This window comes from Chiloscyllium punctatum, chromosome 42 (assembly GCF_047496795.1).
Source record: "Chiloscyllium punctatum isolate Juve2018m chromosome 42, sChiPun1.3, whole genome shotgun sequence".
In the NCBI taxonomy this organism is placed as follows: domain Eukaryota; kingdom Metazoa; phylum Chordata; class Chondrichthyes; order Orectolobiformes; family Hemiscylliidae; genus Chiloscyllium; species Chiloscyllium punctatum.
The window spans coordinates 19,701,426-19,719,304 of NC_092780.1; the positions used below are offsets into that span (position 1 = coordinate 19,701,426).

A 17,879-nucleotide genomic window follows, 5' to 3' on the forward strand; every position below is an offset into this window, starting at 1 on the left:
GACTTAATAATATCAAAAACCATCAAAGTAGCATCTTATCAAATGCCCTTATCAAATGCTTGCATACAACTTGCACTGGCATTTCTTAGACTGCTGAATGGGCATCTCTAATATCAAACCGAATGTTGACCTTGCTTTGTGTGCCTTATGTGCAACTGTAACCTTGTATGCCTCACTTTGTTTAAACACCCTATGATCTGGACATCCTTGTTTGCTGTGATCTTCCTGTACTGCTCGCAAAACAGAACTTTTCACTGGACTTAGACACATATGACAACAATGAATGAGATCAAATCAAATCAAATCAAATCAATGCATTTCAATGTTTCCACAAAGAATTGATTGGTTGCCATTTTGAATACATGTCAAGATATTTAATGTAAATCCAGATTTATTAATGAAGTGTTAGAACCATATACTATTTACAGATTTGTATCCATGTTACTTAATGAGTGTGCCATTATCAAATATTTCAGCATTACATTGATTGTATTCTTCATTTTAAAACTAAAGAAATGATTGATAACAAGCCAACAGCGTACGTTAAAGCACAAGGAAAATCTCGTCGGCTGCAGGAGGTAAATTTTAAACAACCATTTTAAGGGAAACTCTGAATTGTTATAGTAAAGTAAATCAGGAAATTAAGAGACAGGATGTTTAATCATGTAGTGAAAAATACATTTAAAAGAAATATTTAAAAAATGCTGAAAGAGTGAAATAAGTTTGAAATAATTTGCAGAGTAGCAGGAACAACTTTATTATGCACATTTAATATTCAGCTGTTCTTCTTCAGTGAACTATAGGATTAATGCCTTTTGTGCTGTTATATTAATATCCCTCTTAGTTTTTCAAAAATAAGTTTTATGTGGAGCATTACCTACATTTGTAAAATTTAAGAAAAATTTGGAATATTTAATTGTAGCTAATTAGCATTAAAGTTTGCTTACAACAGATATTCTAACATGTCAGATATGCATTTAATTGTAGTCAATTGTTCCTGTTGTTATAGCTAGAACTACAGAAAGAAACCATTAGAAAAGAAAATCTGAAGATGATAGGCCGACTGTTCAAAATGATATTTAGTGCACCACACGTAGATTGCTGGAATAATCAAAAACGTAGAATGTATGTTATCTGTTCTTACTCATTTTTCTATCATTATTCCATAAAGTGCATTATTCCCTGATTGAGTTTGTAAATGATGGAGAAAGTGAGGTCTGCAGATGCTGGAGATCAGAGTCGAGAATGTGTTGCTGAAAAAGCACAGCAGGTCAGGCAGCAGCTGAGGAGCAGGAGAATCAATGTTTCGGGTTGGAACCCTTTATCAGGAACCTGTTGAAGGGCTCCGGCCCGAAACGTCGATTCTCCTGCTCCCCAGATGCTGCTTGATCTGCTGTGCTTTTCCAGCAACTCTCTCTCGACTTTGTAAATGATGGACCAAGACAAGATTTCAAGATTAGTTATTTCTAATTTAATGATGGATTATAAATAATTTAAACAATTAGAACATAATGGTCAGACACAAACATTTGATGGACCAGAAATACTTATTGTAAATTTGGGTCACAATTGAATGGAAAATTGTGTACAGCACATGCTTATGTTTGTAATACAGGTAAAGTGTTTTCACTGTACCTCGGTCTTACAGTTGACATTCAAAGAATGGAATTAATATGAAGATATCTGATTTACTTTACTCATTCAAAAGTATGCATTTTTGGGTTAATACATATCTTTAATAAGTACACACAAATATTTACTGGTACTTTAAATTCTGTAATGTTTAATTTTTTTTTGCAGTTCGAACAAAGATGGAAGAACCCTTGAACTGCAAAAAATCGCAGAAGAAAACTTGAACTTTGCAAAACGTCTGCAAAGTATTGCAAAAGAACCAGGAAGATACTATTTTGATGTTGTGACACAAAAGGTAGCATCTTACATTACAAAAGAAACATTGTTGTGCTTGATGTATTTTGTTTTTACTCACATATTTTAAATAGCTTGAGATGACACACAGAAGATAATTTCTAAAATTATCTTGAGTTATTATATTCAGAATATTTATTTAACTCTATGTGACCATGATTGCTTCAAACAGTTTGTACACCCAGGGTGAAGGGGTTTTGGTACTTTCAAAGTAACAAGATGGTAAAATGATGAGAGTGAATTTTTACAGCTATTTGGCGACTTATGTGATCACCTGATTAAACAAATTATTGAAGATTTCCGAAAATGTAAGATTTTAAATAGGGCATATTGACATTATAGAGGGATTTTGGTCAGTGGCAAGTTTTAAGGCTGTATTTTGCGTAGTGAATCTGACAAAAATGCATAGGAACACTGAGTCATGTTCTGTTAACTGAAAAAAAATTGTATAAGGAGCTCAAAGGGCAGTCCTGATTTATAAGAGTCATACAACATCAAAACTGACCCTTTGGTCCAACTCATGTGAATCTTGCTGTATTATTAATTGTGAAGAGATTAGTGACCAAACTAAAAATACCAGGTAAATGGGACAGCACCTTTTGTTGTGTTCACAAGCATTAATTGTGGAAATGTAGACTTTACTGCAGGAAGTAACTTGCTCCTCCATACCGTGGGCTATAGTGAGCCTTACCTATTGATCACGAACTGAAATATGTCAGTTTGAGGCACTTAACTATCTCGACACCAAACACATCTGAAAATATTAGGGTTACTATATTTGGAAGTAAATGAAAATTGCAAGTAATATAATTAGTTTTAATTTTGCTTAAAACCTATTTTGTCTGGAAATATCAACTCCAGTTATGTGGAATCTCACTCCAAGAAAATTAAAAATGACAGATTTAAAAATAAATAGTGACATGCAAAAATAAATTATACATTACTATAAGTGTTGCTATTTTATAAAAAACTAGTTTTCTGTGAATTATTTAATGGTAATTTGTGTTTCCTGCTTTAAATTTACATGTTTGTAATCCGTTAGTCTGATTTTAACTTTTTGCTGGGAAGTAAGGGGGGATGGAGGGTGAGATTTGAAAGACTTAAAATCTCACCCCACACATATATTTCGGTGAGGATGCTTCAAACTGATTTGTTGAAGAACCACAGTTTTACCTGCATTTTTCACAGATCCTATGCATCCCTTGCTAAGGGTGCCAAGCTGAAAAAAGACCCTGAGTTAGTGAAAATCTCTACTTATCAGTGTGTAAAAGATCAATGGTTAGCTGACAGCAAGGAGAATGTCAAAAATATTTATTTCGTGTTTGACAGAATAATCTGAGTCTATAGATAAACATGAACAGATAGATGCATATCATGTCACCACTAAACATTCTTGAAAGATGTATTAGAATAAGTTTCATCTGGATCTTGATTTTGGGAGTTGGAGGGTACATTTTGTTTAAAGAAATGTTTGCTAGGATTTGCATCCTTTAAAATAATGTGCAACTTAACTTTCCTACAAATAATGTATTCCTCTAGGTTTGTGCTATTTCATCAAATAATTATTTACCTTGGTCTTCATTTGCATGAAAATATTGGTTTCATATTACTATAGCTGCTGTAGCAACCACAATAACACAAAACTAGAGATTTCCTCACTATCTGGGTTCATTACTGTTCTTGAAAAGGAAGCTTCAGAAGTGGTGCTGTAAACAAAGAAACATAAAGTAGGACATTGAATTCCCTGAGCTAGTTTCACAATTATGTTCTGAGCCACAACGCCTCTAAACACAGTCTGTATCCCTCACCCAACAAAAATCTATCGATCTCATCTCTTAAATGCAGTTTTCTTATAAATGTGAATTATATTTGGAAAGTACTTTTAGAACTCCTTTTGAGGAAAATATTGTATTTTTACAGATGATTGAAAGATGAGCAATATCCTGGCAAGGTTGGTAAGATTTTGAATATGCTTGTATACATTGATATTTTAAATTTTAGTTTCATCCTGTTTTGAATTGTTGCTCTCAGCTGGTGCACAGCTTTAATTTGTGATGCATGGAAGCATCAACTGGGCCAACCTAAAAAATCATTTGACTGCGTTGATGACATTAAGACAATGAAGGTTAGAACAGGAATGAGATTGTATTGATAGGGTAAATCATGGAGAGGACACTTGAGAAAGTGGTAAAGATGGTGAGCAGCCACAGCATGCTATAGAATCTCAATGGTGACTTTTATCATAGAAATCTTGCTGATGTGCATGTGAGTTAAGTGAAAAAGAGATTGACTCTATGATGACCCCTCTCAGTAATAGAATAACCAGTCATAAGCAAGAACGTATGACATTTGAGCCCTATAATGCATTAAAAATTAGGTTATATTGGGGTACTTTGGAATGTCAATGCACAGTAACATTGAATAATGCATGGGACCAGGAGAAAGTGAGGACTGCAGGTGCTGGAGATCAGAGTCAAGAGTGTGGTGCTGGAAAAGCACAGCAGGTCAGGCAGCGTCCGAGGAGCAGGACAGTCAACGACTTGGGCATAAGCCCTTCATTAGGATCCAAATGGTTTTCATAAGTCCAATGAAGGGCTTATGCCCAAATGTCGATTCTCCTGCTCTTGGGATGCTGCCTGACCTACTGGGCTTTTCCAGCACCACACTCTCGACTAGTGCATGGGACTGTTTTTTCCAATTGATTTTCATTTCAAATGCATTTTGTAAATAACGTTGTAGTTTTTGGACATCTTTAAAGCACTGTACTCAAGATCTCATTTTCATTCTCAAATCTTTGGCATCCCGTATTAATTTTCCAAAACCAAATGAAGACCTTCAAAATCAGAGGCCAATGTAAATTAATTCACTCATTAACCAAATTATTTTTGTTTTGGGGGATATTGGTGTGTTCTTTTCTATTACCTTGTATTCACACTTCTCAGCTTGCAAATTACACTAATTAGCACTGAAGACCTAATTTAGTGAAAATATAGTATTTCCTACACTGGAATCAGTAGATACCAAATGTGGCAAAACTATGTTGTTTTCAATCCAAGTTTAAAGTAGAAAAATCAAATGGCTTCCATCTCATAGTGGGTGAGAGATCACCTGGGAATTGGTATATGCCTTCTCTGCCTACAAACAGACTAAACTCAAATTAAGATAAATCAACACAATGGTTAGACAAATGGATTGCACACAATTGACTTTTTGTTGCATTTCTGTTTACTTATTCCATGTAATAAACACTGTGTGTTCATCAAATTAGTTCTTGTGTTAATTACTGCAAATTTGCTGTGTGAGCTGCTGTGTGGCTTTGATCCAAATTGCCTCCTCTATGAATGTAATTTAAAATATATATACTCCCCGACTTCCTTTACAAGGAAGTACTTGTTTAATACTTAATAAATGGTTGGCGTAATTTGCATTGGCATCTGATTTTGATGGTCTTCAATTTGTTAGGATAACTTAATAAGGTTGAATTTACTCCTGAATACTTAGCTGTCAGAACTTTAAAGAGGCAAAATTTTTGTCTACTCCAAGCCTGTTGCATGCTCCATGTTCCATCTGATTTCCTGACTTTGGAAAATGTAAGTATGTTGAGTGAGATTCCCATGTTTAGTTGATGAAAGGTCTTTGAGATTGTGGTGGAGTAAAAGTGAGAAAGTGAGCAGGCACAGTGATGACTTTCACTGGCAGTAATCATAGTTCGGAAGCAGTATGGTGGCTCAGTGGTTCGCACTGCTGCCTCACAGTGCCAGGGACGTGGGTTCAATTCTAGCCTTGGGCAACATCTGTGTGGAGTTTACATGTTGTAACTGCATGGGTTTCCTCCTGGTGCTATAGTTTCATCCTGCAGCTTAGGTGGATTGGCCATGCTAACTTGTCCTGTAGTGTCTAGGAATGTGTAATCTAGGTGGATTGCCATGGTATATGCAGGATTACATGAATGGGTTGGGTTTGGGTGGAGCCCTCTTCAGAGGGTTGCGACAGCATCAGTGGGTGATTGGCCTTGTGGGGATTCTATGATTCTTCATGGTAGTCCTGCTGATATGCATGTGAGTAAAATGATGAAGAGACTGATTTAATGATGGCTTCTGAAGAAGAACAGCGAGTTGTAAATAATGAAAGATAAATTTAGAGACCCTGTAATGCTTCATGTACTAATGTAAACAGTTTGATAATGAAGTTGATTCATTTTTCCCAGAAACATTCTGATCTTGATTGTTGTCAATCTTTATACAAGAAAAGAAATGAAACATCTTATGGACACTTTGGAATTTAATTGCTAATACTTATTATTCTTGTAAAGAGCATTCAAATTTTTTTAATTACATTTTTGTGCATATAAACTACATAACAGTACATCTGGAAACAGAAACAAAACCACACACTTTTATACACATTTCTTTTAAAAACATGCCATTTTTAAAATATTGTTCTTGTATAAAACAATGTGCAGGTTATAATTAAGAAGAAAAATGCTTGGTTTCGATTCAAGCATTCAATGTCTAGTCCCAATTTAGTCATTTGCACAACGCCATCTGTGTTACTATACCCATTGAATAAAATTGATTGTACTTTTCACTTCTGCTTTGGTTATATTTACATGATTAATAACTTCTATTATTATAGGTCATCACTGACTGCATTGAGGATACAGCAGCAACTGGAACACAACAGGGGAGATACAATGTTGCACACTTCAATGAAAAACAAATCGATGTAATAAATAGGACATCTCTCCACTGGCACTTTTCAGTTATTCTTTGTACCAGTGGAATACTGTTACAGCTGTGATGGTTGTGAACTGGGGGTTTATTTTTGCATGCTTATAAAACTAACCTCTGCAAAGCACTATTTACACACGAACTGTGGGTAATTCTAACTGACGGCAAAAATGTAGACAATATCCTGTCATTTGAATCATCTTGTAAGCTGATACCTGTCGGCCATTCAGTACGATTGCTCTAATTCAAACCTAACCTCATTGTCTGCACTTGGTTAAATAATAACTCTACAGGAAAAGACAGTAGTCTACTGCAGATATCATTGTTTGGCTTGTGTCCAGGGATGCATTTCCATGTTGCAATGAAAACAATTATCTGTGGAATAAAATAGTGTCAGATGGCAGAGTTACTCTAATGAGGATTATTTTGTGATTAGTAATTAATATTAGTGTAAGAATTCTTGAACTTATGCTTTCTCAATGATCTAGATTGAAAGTGTTTACCATGAAGCTTGAATAGTCATAGTCAATTAACACTGCAAGATTTCACTGATAGTATGCTACCTCTGGGAGCATGTGTATATCAATCAAAAACATTGCAGATCTTACCACAGTGGGATTATCTTCATGGGATCTGACTCAAGTAGCATGTCATCACTGCTGCAATACATTTATTTCAATGACTGGTTATAGTAATTAGTCACACCTATGCAAAGAGACTGTTAAAGCTTACTCCCACAAGCCCAAATCATTTATTTTGAGAACATTTATGAATGGATTTACTTGCATGCAATGTGCAGAATGAATGGGAACTGCATGATCCAAGCAAATGCAGAAATGTTCATCTTCACACCAGATTGTCCTGTGCATTAGCAATCTTCTATCCACATGTTGAATCTTTGTGCAGAAAATCATGCACGAACCACATGCTTCTTCAACAAAACTTTTTGAGCTCATTATCAACTTAAGGACCAGACTTGAATTCTGATTCAAATTCAATTAGGGCAATCTGGATCTATTTAATTTTGTTTGATTTGATTAGATGATTACGCTATAATATAGTCTTTTTTAAAGAAAAACTCTTTTATTTACCATTCGGCATAGTGTTACATTTCTTGGATTGCTAATAATAACACTACGTACCTCTTGGTTTCAACTCTCAAAGAACGTCCCATGTAAAGAATGTATGATATGGACTATTTCAACCTTTATGTTGACTTTTCCAGATTTCACTGTTGGTTAAGGGATAATCCATCAACCTTGGTTAGTAGGCTTTTAAAGTAATTCATTAATGGTAGGAGAGAAGGTGAAACAAAATCACAATATAATGTCAGACGACATATTCCGAAAAGGACCGGATTCCACCTGCAGGCGACTGTCTGTGTGGAATTTGCACCTTTTACCTGTGTCTGTGTGGGTTTCCTCCAGACACTCCGGTTTCCTCCTACAGTCCAAAGGTGTGCAGGTTAGGTGGAATGGTAATGTTAAATTGCTTATGGTATCCAGGGATGTGTAGGTTAGGTGGTGTAGCCATGGGAAACACAGGGTTATGGGAATAGGGTAGGGTAGTGGGGTGGGCCTGAGTTGAATGCTCTTCAGAGGATCAGTGCAGACTCAATGGGCTGAATGGCTTGCATCCACACTCTAGGATTCTATAATTCTATGATAATCCATTTTAGGTGGCATGGTGGCTCAGTGATTAGCACTGCTACCTCACAGCGCCAGGGGCCTGGCTTTGATTCCAGCCTTGGCTGACTGTCTTTGGAGTTTGCATGACCTTCCTGTGTATGCTTGGGTTTCCTCAGGGTGTTCTGGTTTCTTTCCAAAGTCCAAAGGTGTGCAGGTTAGGTGGATTGTCCATGTTAAAGTGTCTATAGTGTCCAGGAATGTGTAGGCTAGGTGGATTAGCGAAGGTAAATGCAGGATTACGGGGATTGGGTGTGGGTCTAGGTGGGATACTCTTTGAGGGTTAGTGCAGACTCACTGGGATGAATGGCCTCTTTCTGCACTCTCGGTACCCCATTCTAAGTGATGAATCAAGTAAAGTGACATTGCCAGTAGTTTCATGATAAACTAATTGTCTTACTCCAGGATCAGGAGAAAGAAACTAAATTGCACTTATGTAGCATTTTTCATTATGATAGAGCATCCCAAAGAGCTTTACCACCACTTAATTATTTTTTAAAAGTATAGTCACTTCAGTGTTTTAAAAGATACACAGCCACTAATTTGATCTCAGTAACCTTTCGCAATTAGAATATAATAGTGTCGCAATAACCTGATTTTCTTTTCTGATTGAGGGATAAACGTGGCAGATCCCCAGGGATAACACCTCTACTCTTCTTTTAAACACCACAATGGAATCTTTTATGAGAGAACAGATGGGACCTCATTTTTACAATTCGTGCAACACTCCTCAGCACTGCAGTGGGAAAATCACCTTTGGGGTTTATGTTTAAATTTAAAGTGACACTTTAACCAATAACTTTGTAACTCAGAAACAAGAGTGTTATAAACCGGCAGCTGGTACCTACATTGTTTTGAATTTTTTTTGGTAGGGCCTTGCTGGCAAAGCCGGCATTTGGTTCCCATCCCTAATTGCCCCTGAGAAGGTGTTGGTGCGCTACCTCCTTTTCAACTGTTGCAGCCCTTACAGTGAAGGTACTCTCAGAATGTTGTTCGGTAGGGAGTTCCAGGATTTTGATAGGAATATAGTCATGGATCCAGATCATAATGGTGTGTTTTCAAACTCACAGGGATGAAAGTGGAACTATCATTAAAGGTGTTCGATTGAGATGGTGTTAAAGACATATATTTGTCTCTGACTAGAAACTTTACTCTGCACCTAAGTTTATATAGTTTTTGACCTGTTTCCAGTTTTTGGGATTCCACTTTGAAACAAATTATAATGGTAACCAGATAATGATAACAATGACTTATAAAAATAATTTGTACACCATGTACTTATTTTGGGTTAAGCATTTCAGCTAAATGAAGGTTTGAATTAACTGTCAAACCCTTCATGCATGTGTTTATCACCACCAGTCTCGAGTTGTCTAATGCTCCCATTCTCCATAAATGCCAGCTCATTTAATGTAATGCTGGCTCTGTACTTTCCTTGTGCTTAATGACCCATTTTCACTCCCTTCTCCTCAAGTTCCTTAATTGTCTCACCCCTCCATCCCTCAATCTCCAGAGCTACAACCTCTCCCTGCAGTTTGGATGTATCAATTTATAAAAGACAGGGAGCAATGAAGAAAATGACACTTTGTGTTTCACATTGATCAGAGGCAACCATGACTAATTTGTACGTTTAGCTACACTACCACCTGATGAAGGAGCGTCGCTCCAAAAACTAGTGTGCTTCCAATTAAACCTGTTGGACTATAACTTGGTGTTGTGTGATTTTTAACTTAGCCCAAATAAGTGATACTTCTGAAATATGAGATCAGTATGAACTGTAACACGAGAAAATTCAGAATTGTGTCAATTATTAGAAAAACCTTTTCAAATTATATTGTGTATGAGTTTACCATTTATTTGGCCTGAATTGGAATGGATTCTTGTTATTCATTAGATCTTTATGGAAGTTCTCTTTCCATGATAAACATATCTGGCATAAATGTAGCACATTGGCAATGAGATAAACTGTACATGATCTGAATTATAGGACTATGTTCTGACCTTGAAATCATTCCTACTATTGATGACACTGAAGATATCATGTGTGTAATTTGTAATGTTGTATCTCTCAGTATACCTTTGAGACATGTTCATGATACAATGATTGTATCATAGCATGTGACATGAGGGCATAAAGGTCTCATTGTCCATCTTACAAAGGGATCAATTGAAACATAACATGCAACGGGAAGCATGCTGCTCAATTTTAATCCAAAGTTTGCTTATAATAGCTGTAGTAAACATCTGTGTAATATTTCAATATTGGATATCCAGATATCAGTTACTTGTGTTTGAGTGATATCATAAACATTGCTGCAACAGGCAAAATATCCTGCAGAAGACAAAAATGCATCATAATTGGCAACGGTGGCTGTCTTTATGGCAGATGTTTGGAAAACTAATTAAAGACTAACTGGACAAAAGCTTTGGACCTTCAGCCATATCAACTTCTGAGGGTACGGACAGCTGTACAAATCTATTGATAGCAGGATAGATAGGTAACATAGATAGCAGAAACCTTAGTGGATTGGGCAGAATCCAGTGAGCAAGGAAAGGTTTTGCAGAATTAACACACTCAGTCTTTCGAACAGAAAGATACAGAAAAGATTAGAAAAATTCTCAGAAAATGTGACTTTTCTGACAATGAACTGTTGGAGAAGTTAACTGATTTCATAATTGCTTCTATATCAATTAAAGCTTTTAAGAAGGATTTTGAGCTAGAAAAAGTCTCCTGTCATTGATGTACTACTTGATGGATGCAAGTATGAAGTTATAATTGCAACTGTCTATGCTACACGCACATACACACAGACATGGTTAGCAAAACACACCAAACTAATAAAATCTGTAACAGATGAGTTTGCTGCACTCAGCTGAAAGATTTCTACTTTTTCTTTTTCTGTCAAGCATGTGGCAACTGAGGATATTGAGAATCCATGTGCAAGAAATCTGCTTCCAAAGGCCAAACCAGATTCCAGTACAAAACACAGGTGATCAACAAGACAGTACAATGCAACACTGACAGCAAAGAAAGTGTTAAATGTTACATAAATGCAAAGTCAGCTGATCCAACCATGCAAAAGGCAAATTTAAGAAGATGATCCAGATTTCCTTTTGATAACGTCACTTGCTATGTCGACAGTATAGGCAATCCAAAGCTTTTACAACCTTTAATATCATATGTCCTGAAAAGACAGGATGATTTACATTAAAGACTATAACTTCTGGGCTTGCACCAACATATTACAACTGCACATCCTGAAAGACATGTACATCAGCAAGTGGCAGCGCATGGTACAGCATATGAGAGACCATTTCACAGCACCAATTCTGTGCATTGGCAGAATTACACAGCAGTGCCAATACACCAGTTCATCTTGGCTTCCTGAAATCTTCTACCTAATGGATATCAAATGGCCTGTGTGAACAGTTACAATCATCAACTGCTGAAGATGAACAACTACAAGAGTTGCAAATGAATGTTTTCCAGGGATGGCCTGACCGTATTAAAAAATCCACCTGAGATGGTTAGTTGAGTTTGGCCATACAGAGATCAACATGGTATAGCATGACAAACGAGTTTTAAGGGAAAACAAATCCTAACATCAAATGCATTACACCAGGATGTCATATACCTGTGAAATCAAGGGCACCTGGGTACTGAGGGCATAGGATGGCTAGCAAGTGAATTGATGTACTGGCCAGGAATAAATCAGGATATTCAATTACTCGTGAAGGATGCGAGGCATGTCAGTGGTGGAGGAAACCTCTACATTGACATGGTGTTCCATCTCCTCCATGAATGAAAATAGCAACAGACCTAAATTTCTCATCATTCAATGACTTGATGAGCATGACCATTGCTGACACAGTGAGCACTATTCTCAGTTTATTCAATAGCCTAGAATAGACAGTGCCTGACAATGGACTGCATAACACTGGCAAACTCTTTTTAGATATGTGTACTAGGTGAGGAGGAATCTGCATCACATTGCCACTCAACTCTCTGCATTCAACACATCTAGCTGAACGTGTTGTAGGTACTTTCAAATTAATGGAAAGTTATCTATTGACTGATGAGTTTTACAGAGAAAAATTTATGCATGTAATGACTGTTAGTAACCTTTAGTTATAAATTATCTACTCACAATATTGCAGTTTAATTTTCATCAAAATGTTAGCCTCTCAGATTTAGGACCTGGTTGCCCAGTTATGAAAGCTATAGAAGTATCCATGAAATACAGCCAACTGTTCCAGAGGAAGTCTTAAACTCATGAAGCCAAGATGCAAGTGATCTAAGATGATTTTATATAAGTGAAGATGCTCATATTCAGTTGTAAAAGGCTTATTGTAAGTTTGTTCCTCATTAAGGCAAGTTACATATGTAAAATGCACCTAAATATTTCTAATATAGTGGAATTGTATAACGAGAACTACTAAATTTTAAAAATATTTAAGCTTCTAGAAATGATTTAGCCACAACAAAATTTCAATTTCAACATATTGTTAACATGCATAATGGCTGTTTGGTAAATTTCACCTGCTTCACCCAATTTAGCAGTTTACATACATCCTCTTTGTACCTATGCGTTAAACTAATTTTCAAAAATGTTCACACTCGGCAGGGGGCATTACTTGGTGGCAGTACATGTTCATACAACTGGCTTTATTGTCTTTGATTAGCTGCTGTTTCCTTTCCGTTATTTCTACGGTACGTTATGTATATTAGGAGAGTGCGATTTTCTGATTGCTCAACTCTTCCCTTTTGCAAAGGTTGATCATTTAATTATTTATTTAGTCAGTAGGGCTCAGCTGGGAGAAGAGTTTCTCTGGGGTTTCGGTAGAATATGAGCGTAAATACCTCTTTGCAGGAGAGGCTTCTAATATCTCGAGGGAATATTCTTCATCCTATTGCCCTTTCCTTCCTAGTCCCCAAGTATTAACATTGAACTTGAAACTCTAAGTAATCCTCATCAATCCAGCATTACTTTCAGAACTATTATATTTCCAGATGAATTAATTTTTGTTCATAACTTATATTGTTTAAAGATACTCCTTTATAGTACATATTCCCATAAGCAATCAAAAAAAGTGACATATTTGATTTCCTGCGCTTAATTGGGGTGCATTATATTTTTTTATATGTGGATAAGCTATCACCAACTTCCAGTCATTCATCTTAAACCACCCATCAGTTTTTGATGGTCAGAAGGTGGTACCATATTATGCTCCTCTCATTAGGTTGGTACAGCTAAGAACGGACCCAACTTGCTGGTACCCAGAACGTATCCCTTTCTATACTCTCCAGAATTGTTTTCAATTCACTGCATGCGGTCTGAAGGTCACCCTTCACCAGGACTTTATCGATGAGATGACCATACTGCTCTTCAATATAAGCTGCTGACTGGACCATTTCCTGATATTTGTCTTCCTGCAATCAGGGAGAACAGAATTTTAACTGTAAAACCAATACTATGTTGAATACAAACACATTAACAAGTACAGAAAATCCCACTGGAAAGGGAAATCTTTTCACAAGTATGAAAGATTGAAACCACATAAGTGTCACAGATGATTATCATAGGCCATTTGTAAGTCATTTGTATGTGAGGAAGGATACTGTGTTTCACATGGATTTGAAGTCTGAGTGAATTTTATCACTAACTATACTAATTGAATGTTGAAATTACACTTATTTTAATATAAACTTCAAACTTTCCAAGTGATCTGCAGAACATTGTAGGGTTAGAAAACTGGCATTCTATTGTTAGACTGGAATGCTATATACTTACATGAAACCAAAGTAAGGGTTTTTTTTGCTTCTTTTCACACCCATTCTCTTCTCTGTCTCTACATAGATAAGTTAAACTTAACACAAATACCTTTAGATACAGCTTTGAACTGATTGAACTTACTTCTAGTTCTTTAACATTGTTATTTCCTGATGTTTCTGCTGTTGATGTATTTGCCTTTGGTTCTTGAAGAAATGGTTTAACAAGTATCACATATGGTTTAAATTCTGCTGTCCTGAGGTTTTTAATTGTCTGTAAATTGACCAGCAGAGTAACTTGTTAATATTCAAATCATAACCATAAAACATAGTTGTGGAATTGTTACTATTTCCAGTGTGAGGCAGTATTCTACCTCAGTGTATTAAAAAGCTTTCCATTATACATTGGCTTCTTGATCATCTCAAATTGCTGTAAAATTACTTACATTGAATAACTCTTATGCAGTATTAACTATTGCAAGCATTTTCCATAAGTAGGACCCAACAAATAACAATGAGATAAATAAACAGATAATCTGTTTTTGATTACACTAATTGGAGATAATATTGGCTAACAATCAAGATGATTCCTTGCCCTGAGGTCTGCCCAGGAATTTGACTTAAATCCACCCAAATAATGCAAACCTTGCTAATGCTGATCTTGCCTAATGCACACTCTTTGCGATGTAACCTGTATGCCTCTATCTAAGCCTTTTTACACCATACGACATATACATCCTTACTAACTATGATCTGCCTGTACTACTCATAAACAAAGCTTTTCACTATACTTCAGTACAAGTGATAATAAATCAATCAATCAGATACAGTATTACGAACAGAGACAAGTTAACATCTGAAACGTATAGTATGACAGAGAAGAACACATTACTGAAGCACTTAGTTTAGTTTGTTTATTTACTTAATAAGAAAATCTTCCTTTTAACCAGAAAAATCAACGCAAAGAACTGCTGATGCTGGAAATCTGAAACAAAGAGAGGGATGGAGGATCACAGTTGGTCTGGCAGTTTATTGTCTATACAGATGCTGCTATACCTGCTGTGTTTCTCCAATACACTCTAGTACTCTAGTTTTGTTCCTTTTAAATAGAATTGAGTAGATGCAATTTACATCACACTATAAATTTAACTTCTTGTGCAATTAAATTGCGACCTAAAGATATCGTTTTTCCAAGAGTGTAAATCAAAGAAGAACTGGTCCCTGTTCTGCCTCAGGATGAGTCCTAACTCTTACCTTGCACAACATTCCTAATCATCTTATTTGAAAATGAATAGTTGATCTAATTTCCTGTTGGCTGCTTCATGGCTTCCATTTTCAAGCTATTGTTTCCTAAGGGACGCTGCAACCCAGGATTAAACTTCCCACTCCCCTTTAGGATGGATGCCTGGGGGTGTTGGTGAAGGAGTGTTTGGGACAGTGTAGCACCCACTTGCATTAAAAGTAAGTACCTCTGCTGAATGTCAATCCTGCTTCAGGAGTCTGACATCAGGACTAAAAGTCCACATTTGCTAAGAGTCAGACCAGGACAGCTATTTTCCCTAGGAGCTATCTAACTATTCTTGCAACCCCCTCAGTTGAGCATGGGGCCTCTGGTTCTGATGAATCCACCCCCCACTCTATTGTAGGCATGCACTTGACATTGAGCTAGTGGTCTCCTCTGGCTGCAGGATGCTGTTCTGGCAAAATGCCAGTGAGCCTGGAAAGTTGCCCTCAATTGAGGCCTTAATTATTAACACTCATGAAGCAGGCAATTGATTTGTATATTAGATTGTCCTGACAAGACTAATCCAGCCATCATGATGTGGCTTCCCCTTATCCTCATAAACAAAGCCTCATTCCTCACTTTCAACCCTGTCGCTGTATGGCCATGAACCTTTAGTCCCATGGGAGTGAGTGTCAAACCTTGAACCTTTAAGTATGGAGATAGAACTGATATACCATTAGTTTGAAGATTCATTTCCATGCAATGCACGGTTTTAACAATGGTGGAGGGATCTTAACTTTCCTTTAGCGTAAATGGACTGAATCTGGAAGACGGAAATTGTAGAGGTGGTACTCATGTAAATAAGCTCCAAGATGCAATAAATGTGTCTTGTTGGACAACACATTACATGATACTGTGCATTGTTCTCCTTCAATTTATATTGCTTTGACTGTTATGGTGAGCAACAGTTACCAAAGTGCTTACTTCTGGATTTGCATCCAATAAGCAAATCTTTTTTTTCAGCATAATTGTACGAATGGAATCTACATTTATTCCATACAGATTGTCTTTGTATTCTCCGTGTTCAACAAATCTAAAATAAAGAGGAAAGAGCAACAATTTAATCGGTTTAATCAATTTCGAACCATTTCAATTTGAAATACATGGTCACAATGGCCTAAGATTTGTGTTGATGGAGAGGTTCTCATCTTATCCAGAATGGTATTGCAGATACAGGTCCAGTCTCAGTCCCTGGACCCGATCTACACTACTTTCATGGAGTGTTTGTGGATCAGACTTAGCAGATCCATAGTTCACAGTGGCAACTGCAAATATTAAAGTGCAGATACCATGACTTAATGTGGTTTTTGTTACTGGGATGTGTTAAACATGTCCTGTGCTTAAGTCTTAACTTGTTGGAATTCTTTAGAGAAGTAGGTTTCCCTTTTGAAGAGATAAGTTACACTTTTGAATATGGTCTTGGGAGTCCTTAGGGAGATACCCTTTCAGAGAGGTAATATGCCTTTTCGGATTCTTAAAAGTAGACATGATTCTCTGTTGAAAGTAGACTCATTCAAATTGTCAAAGGGAGCTCTCAAGTTGTCAACACATTAAATCCTCATCCTCTTTAAGTATATGAAAGAAAATAGTGCAGTTTAAAAAAAAACTACTTGCTATTTCACTCTTTTTTTGACATTAAGTTGAGGGGTTGTGTCACAGGATTAATACTACATTATTAATTTTATGAACTTTCACTCTCATGGTGGGGTATCTGCATCTCACAATTTGACACCTCCAAGTGGCTTTTAAATCGGCATATAATAAAAATACTTGGGGTTTTACTCGGGGTTAGAGGAGATTACATTTTCAATTGGTAACACAGAACCTAAGTATTGCTGAAAGAAAAGATTCATTTTGCTGAATCTTTTTGTCTTATGCTCATCAAGATAATTTGCAAGAATCCGAATTTAAGGGAAACACATTCCTGTAAGCTACGAGAGATGAGTGCTGATTGGGTGGCAAGGGCACTCTGATTGGTAGAGACATTACCATGGACAATGCACCAATTTATGATGACTGACAGGTTTGTTTAAATTTGAAATCAGGCAGGTCGATTCTGATTGGTCAAGGCATTGCCCAGAGAAATGAACCAGTGAATGTCTGTCATCGACTTTGAGTTGAGACTGGTGCAGTGAGTGTTCTTTCTGTTTGCACACACAAGGCTCTGTGTGTTAATGTAGTTTCTTCCAATTCACCTGACTGACAATCCCAAATTGTTGTCAGTGTAATTATTCCCACTCTTTAGCAACATGAGAATTGCTGGATGAAAAAAGAGCAAGGTCTATTTATTTCACCCACTGCTCTGGTTGGCACATGATATAGCAATAATGGACTTATTATGTAATACAAACAAGAACTACTTAGTATTGTAGTAGTTGTCAGATCAATTAGTTGACTTGAATCCCTATCTTAAAAATTAAATTGATGTGGAGGACTTCATCATATAATGGACTTCATGATGTTTAAGGATAATTCCTTTACTAAAG

The 17,879-nt window shown here is 36.6% G+C and overlaps 1 protein-coding gene across 3 annotated transcripts in view; it reads right to left on the reverse strand.

The window, feature by feature from the left end:
- Positions 1 to 6,199: 6,199 nt before the first annotated feature.
- LOC140465805 (MAGUK p55 subfamily member 3-like) overlaps positions 6,200 to 17,879 on the reverse strand; it is a 93,982-nt gene continuing 82,302 nt past the window's right edge. For 2 of the 3 annotated variants that reach the window (XM_072561593.1, XM_072561592.1), the window contains 3 exons: positions 16,318 to 16,426; positions 14,254 to 14,382; positions 6,200 to 13,769 (listed from right to left, as the gene is read on the reverse strand). In XM_072561593.1, the coding sequence (XP_072417694.1) occupies positions 13,590 to 13,769; positions 14,254 to 14,382; positions 16,318 to 16,426 (418 nt within the window). In that variant the 3' untranslated portion in view covers positions 6,200 to 13,589. The remainder of the gene's footprint in view (positions 13,770 to 14,253; positions 14,383 to 16,317; positions 16,427 to 17,879) is intronic. The other variant, XM_072561594.1, reaches the window with a different exon arrangement.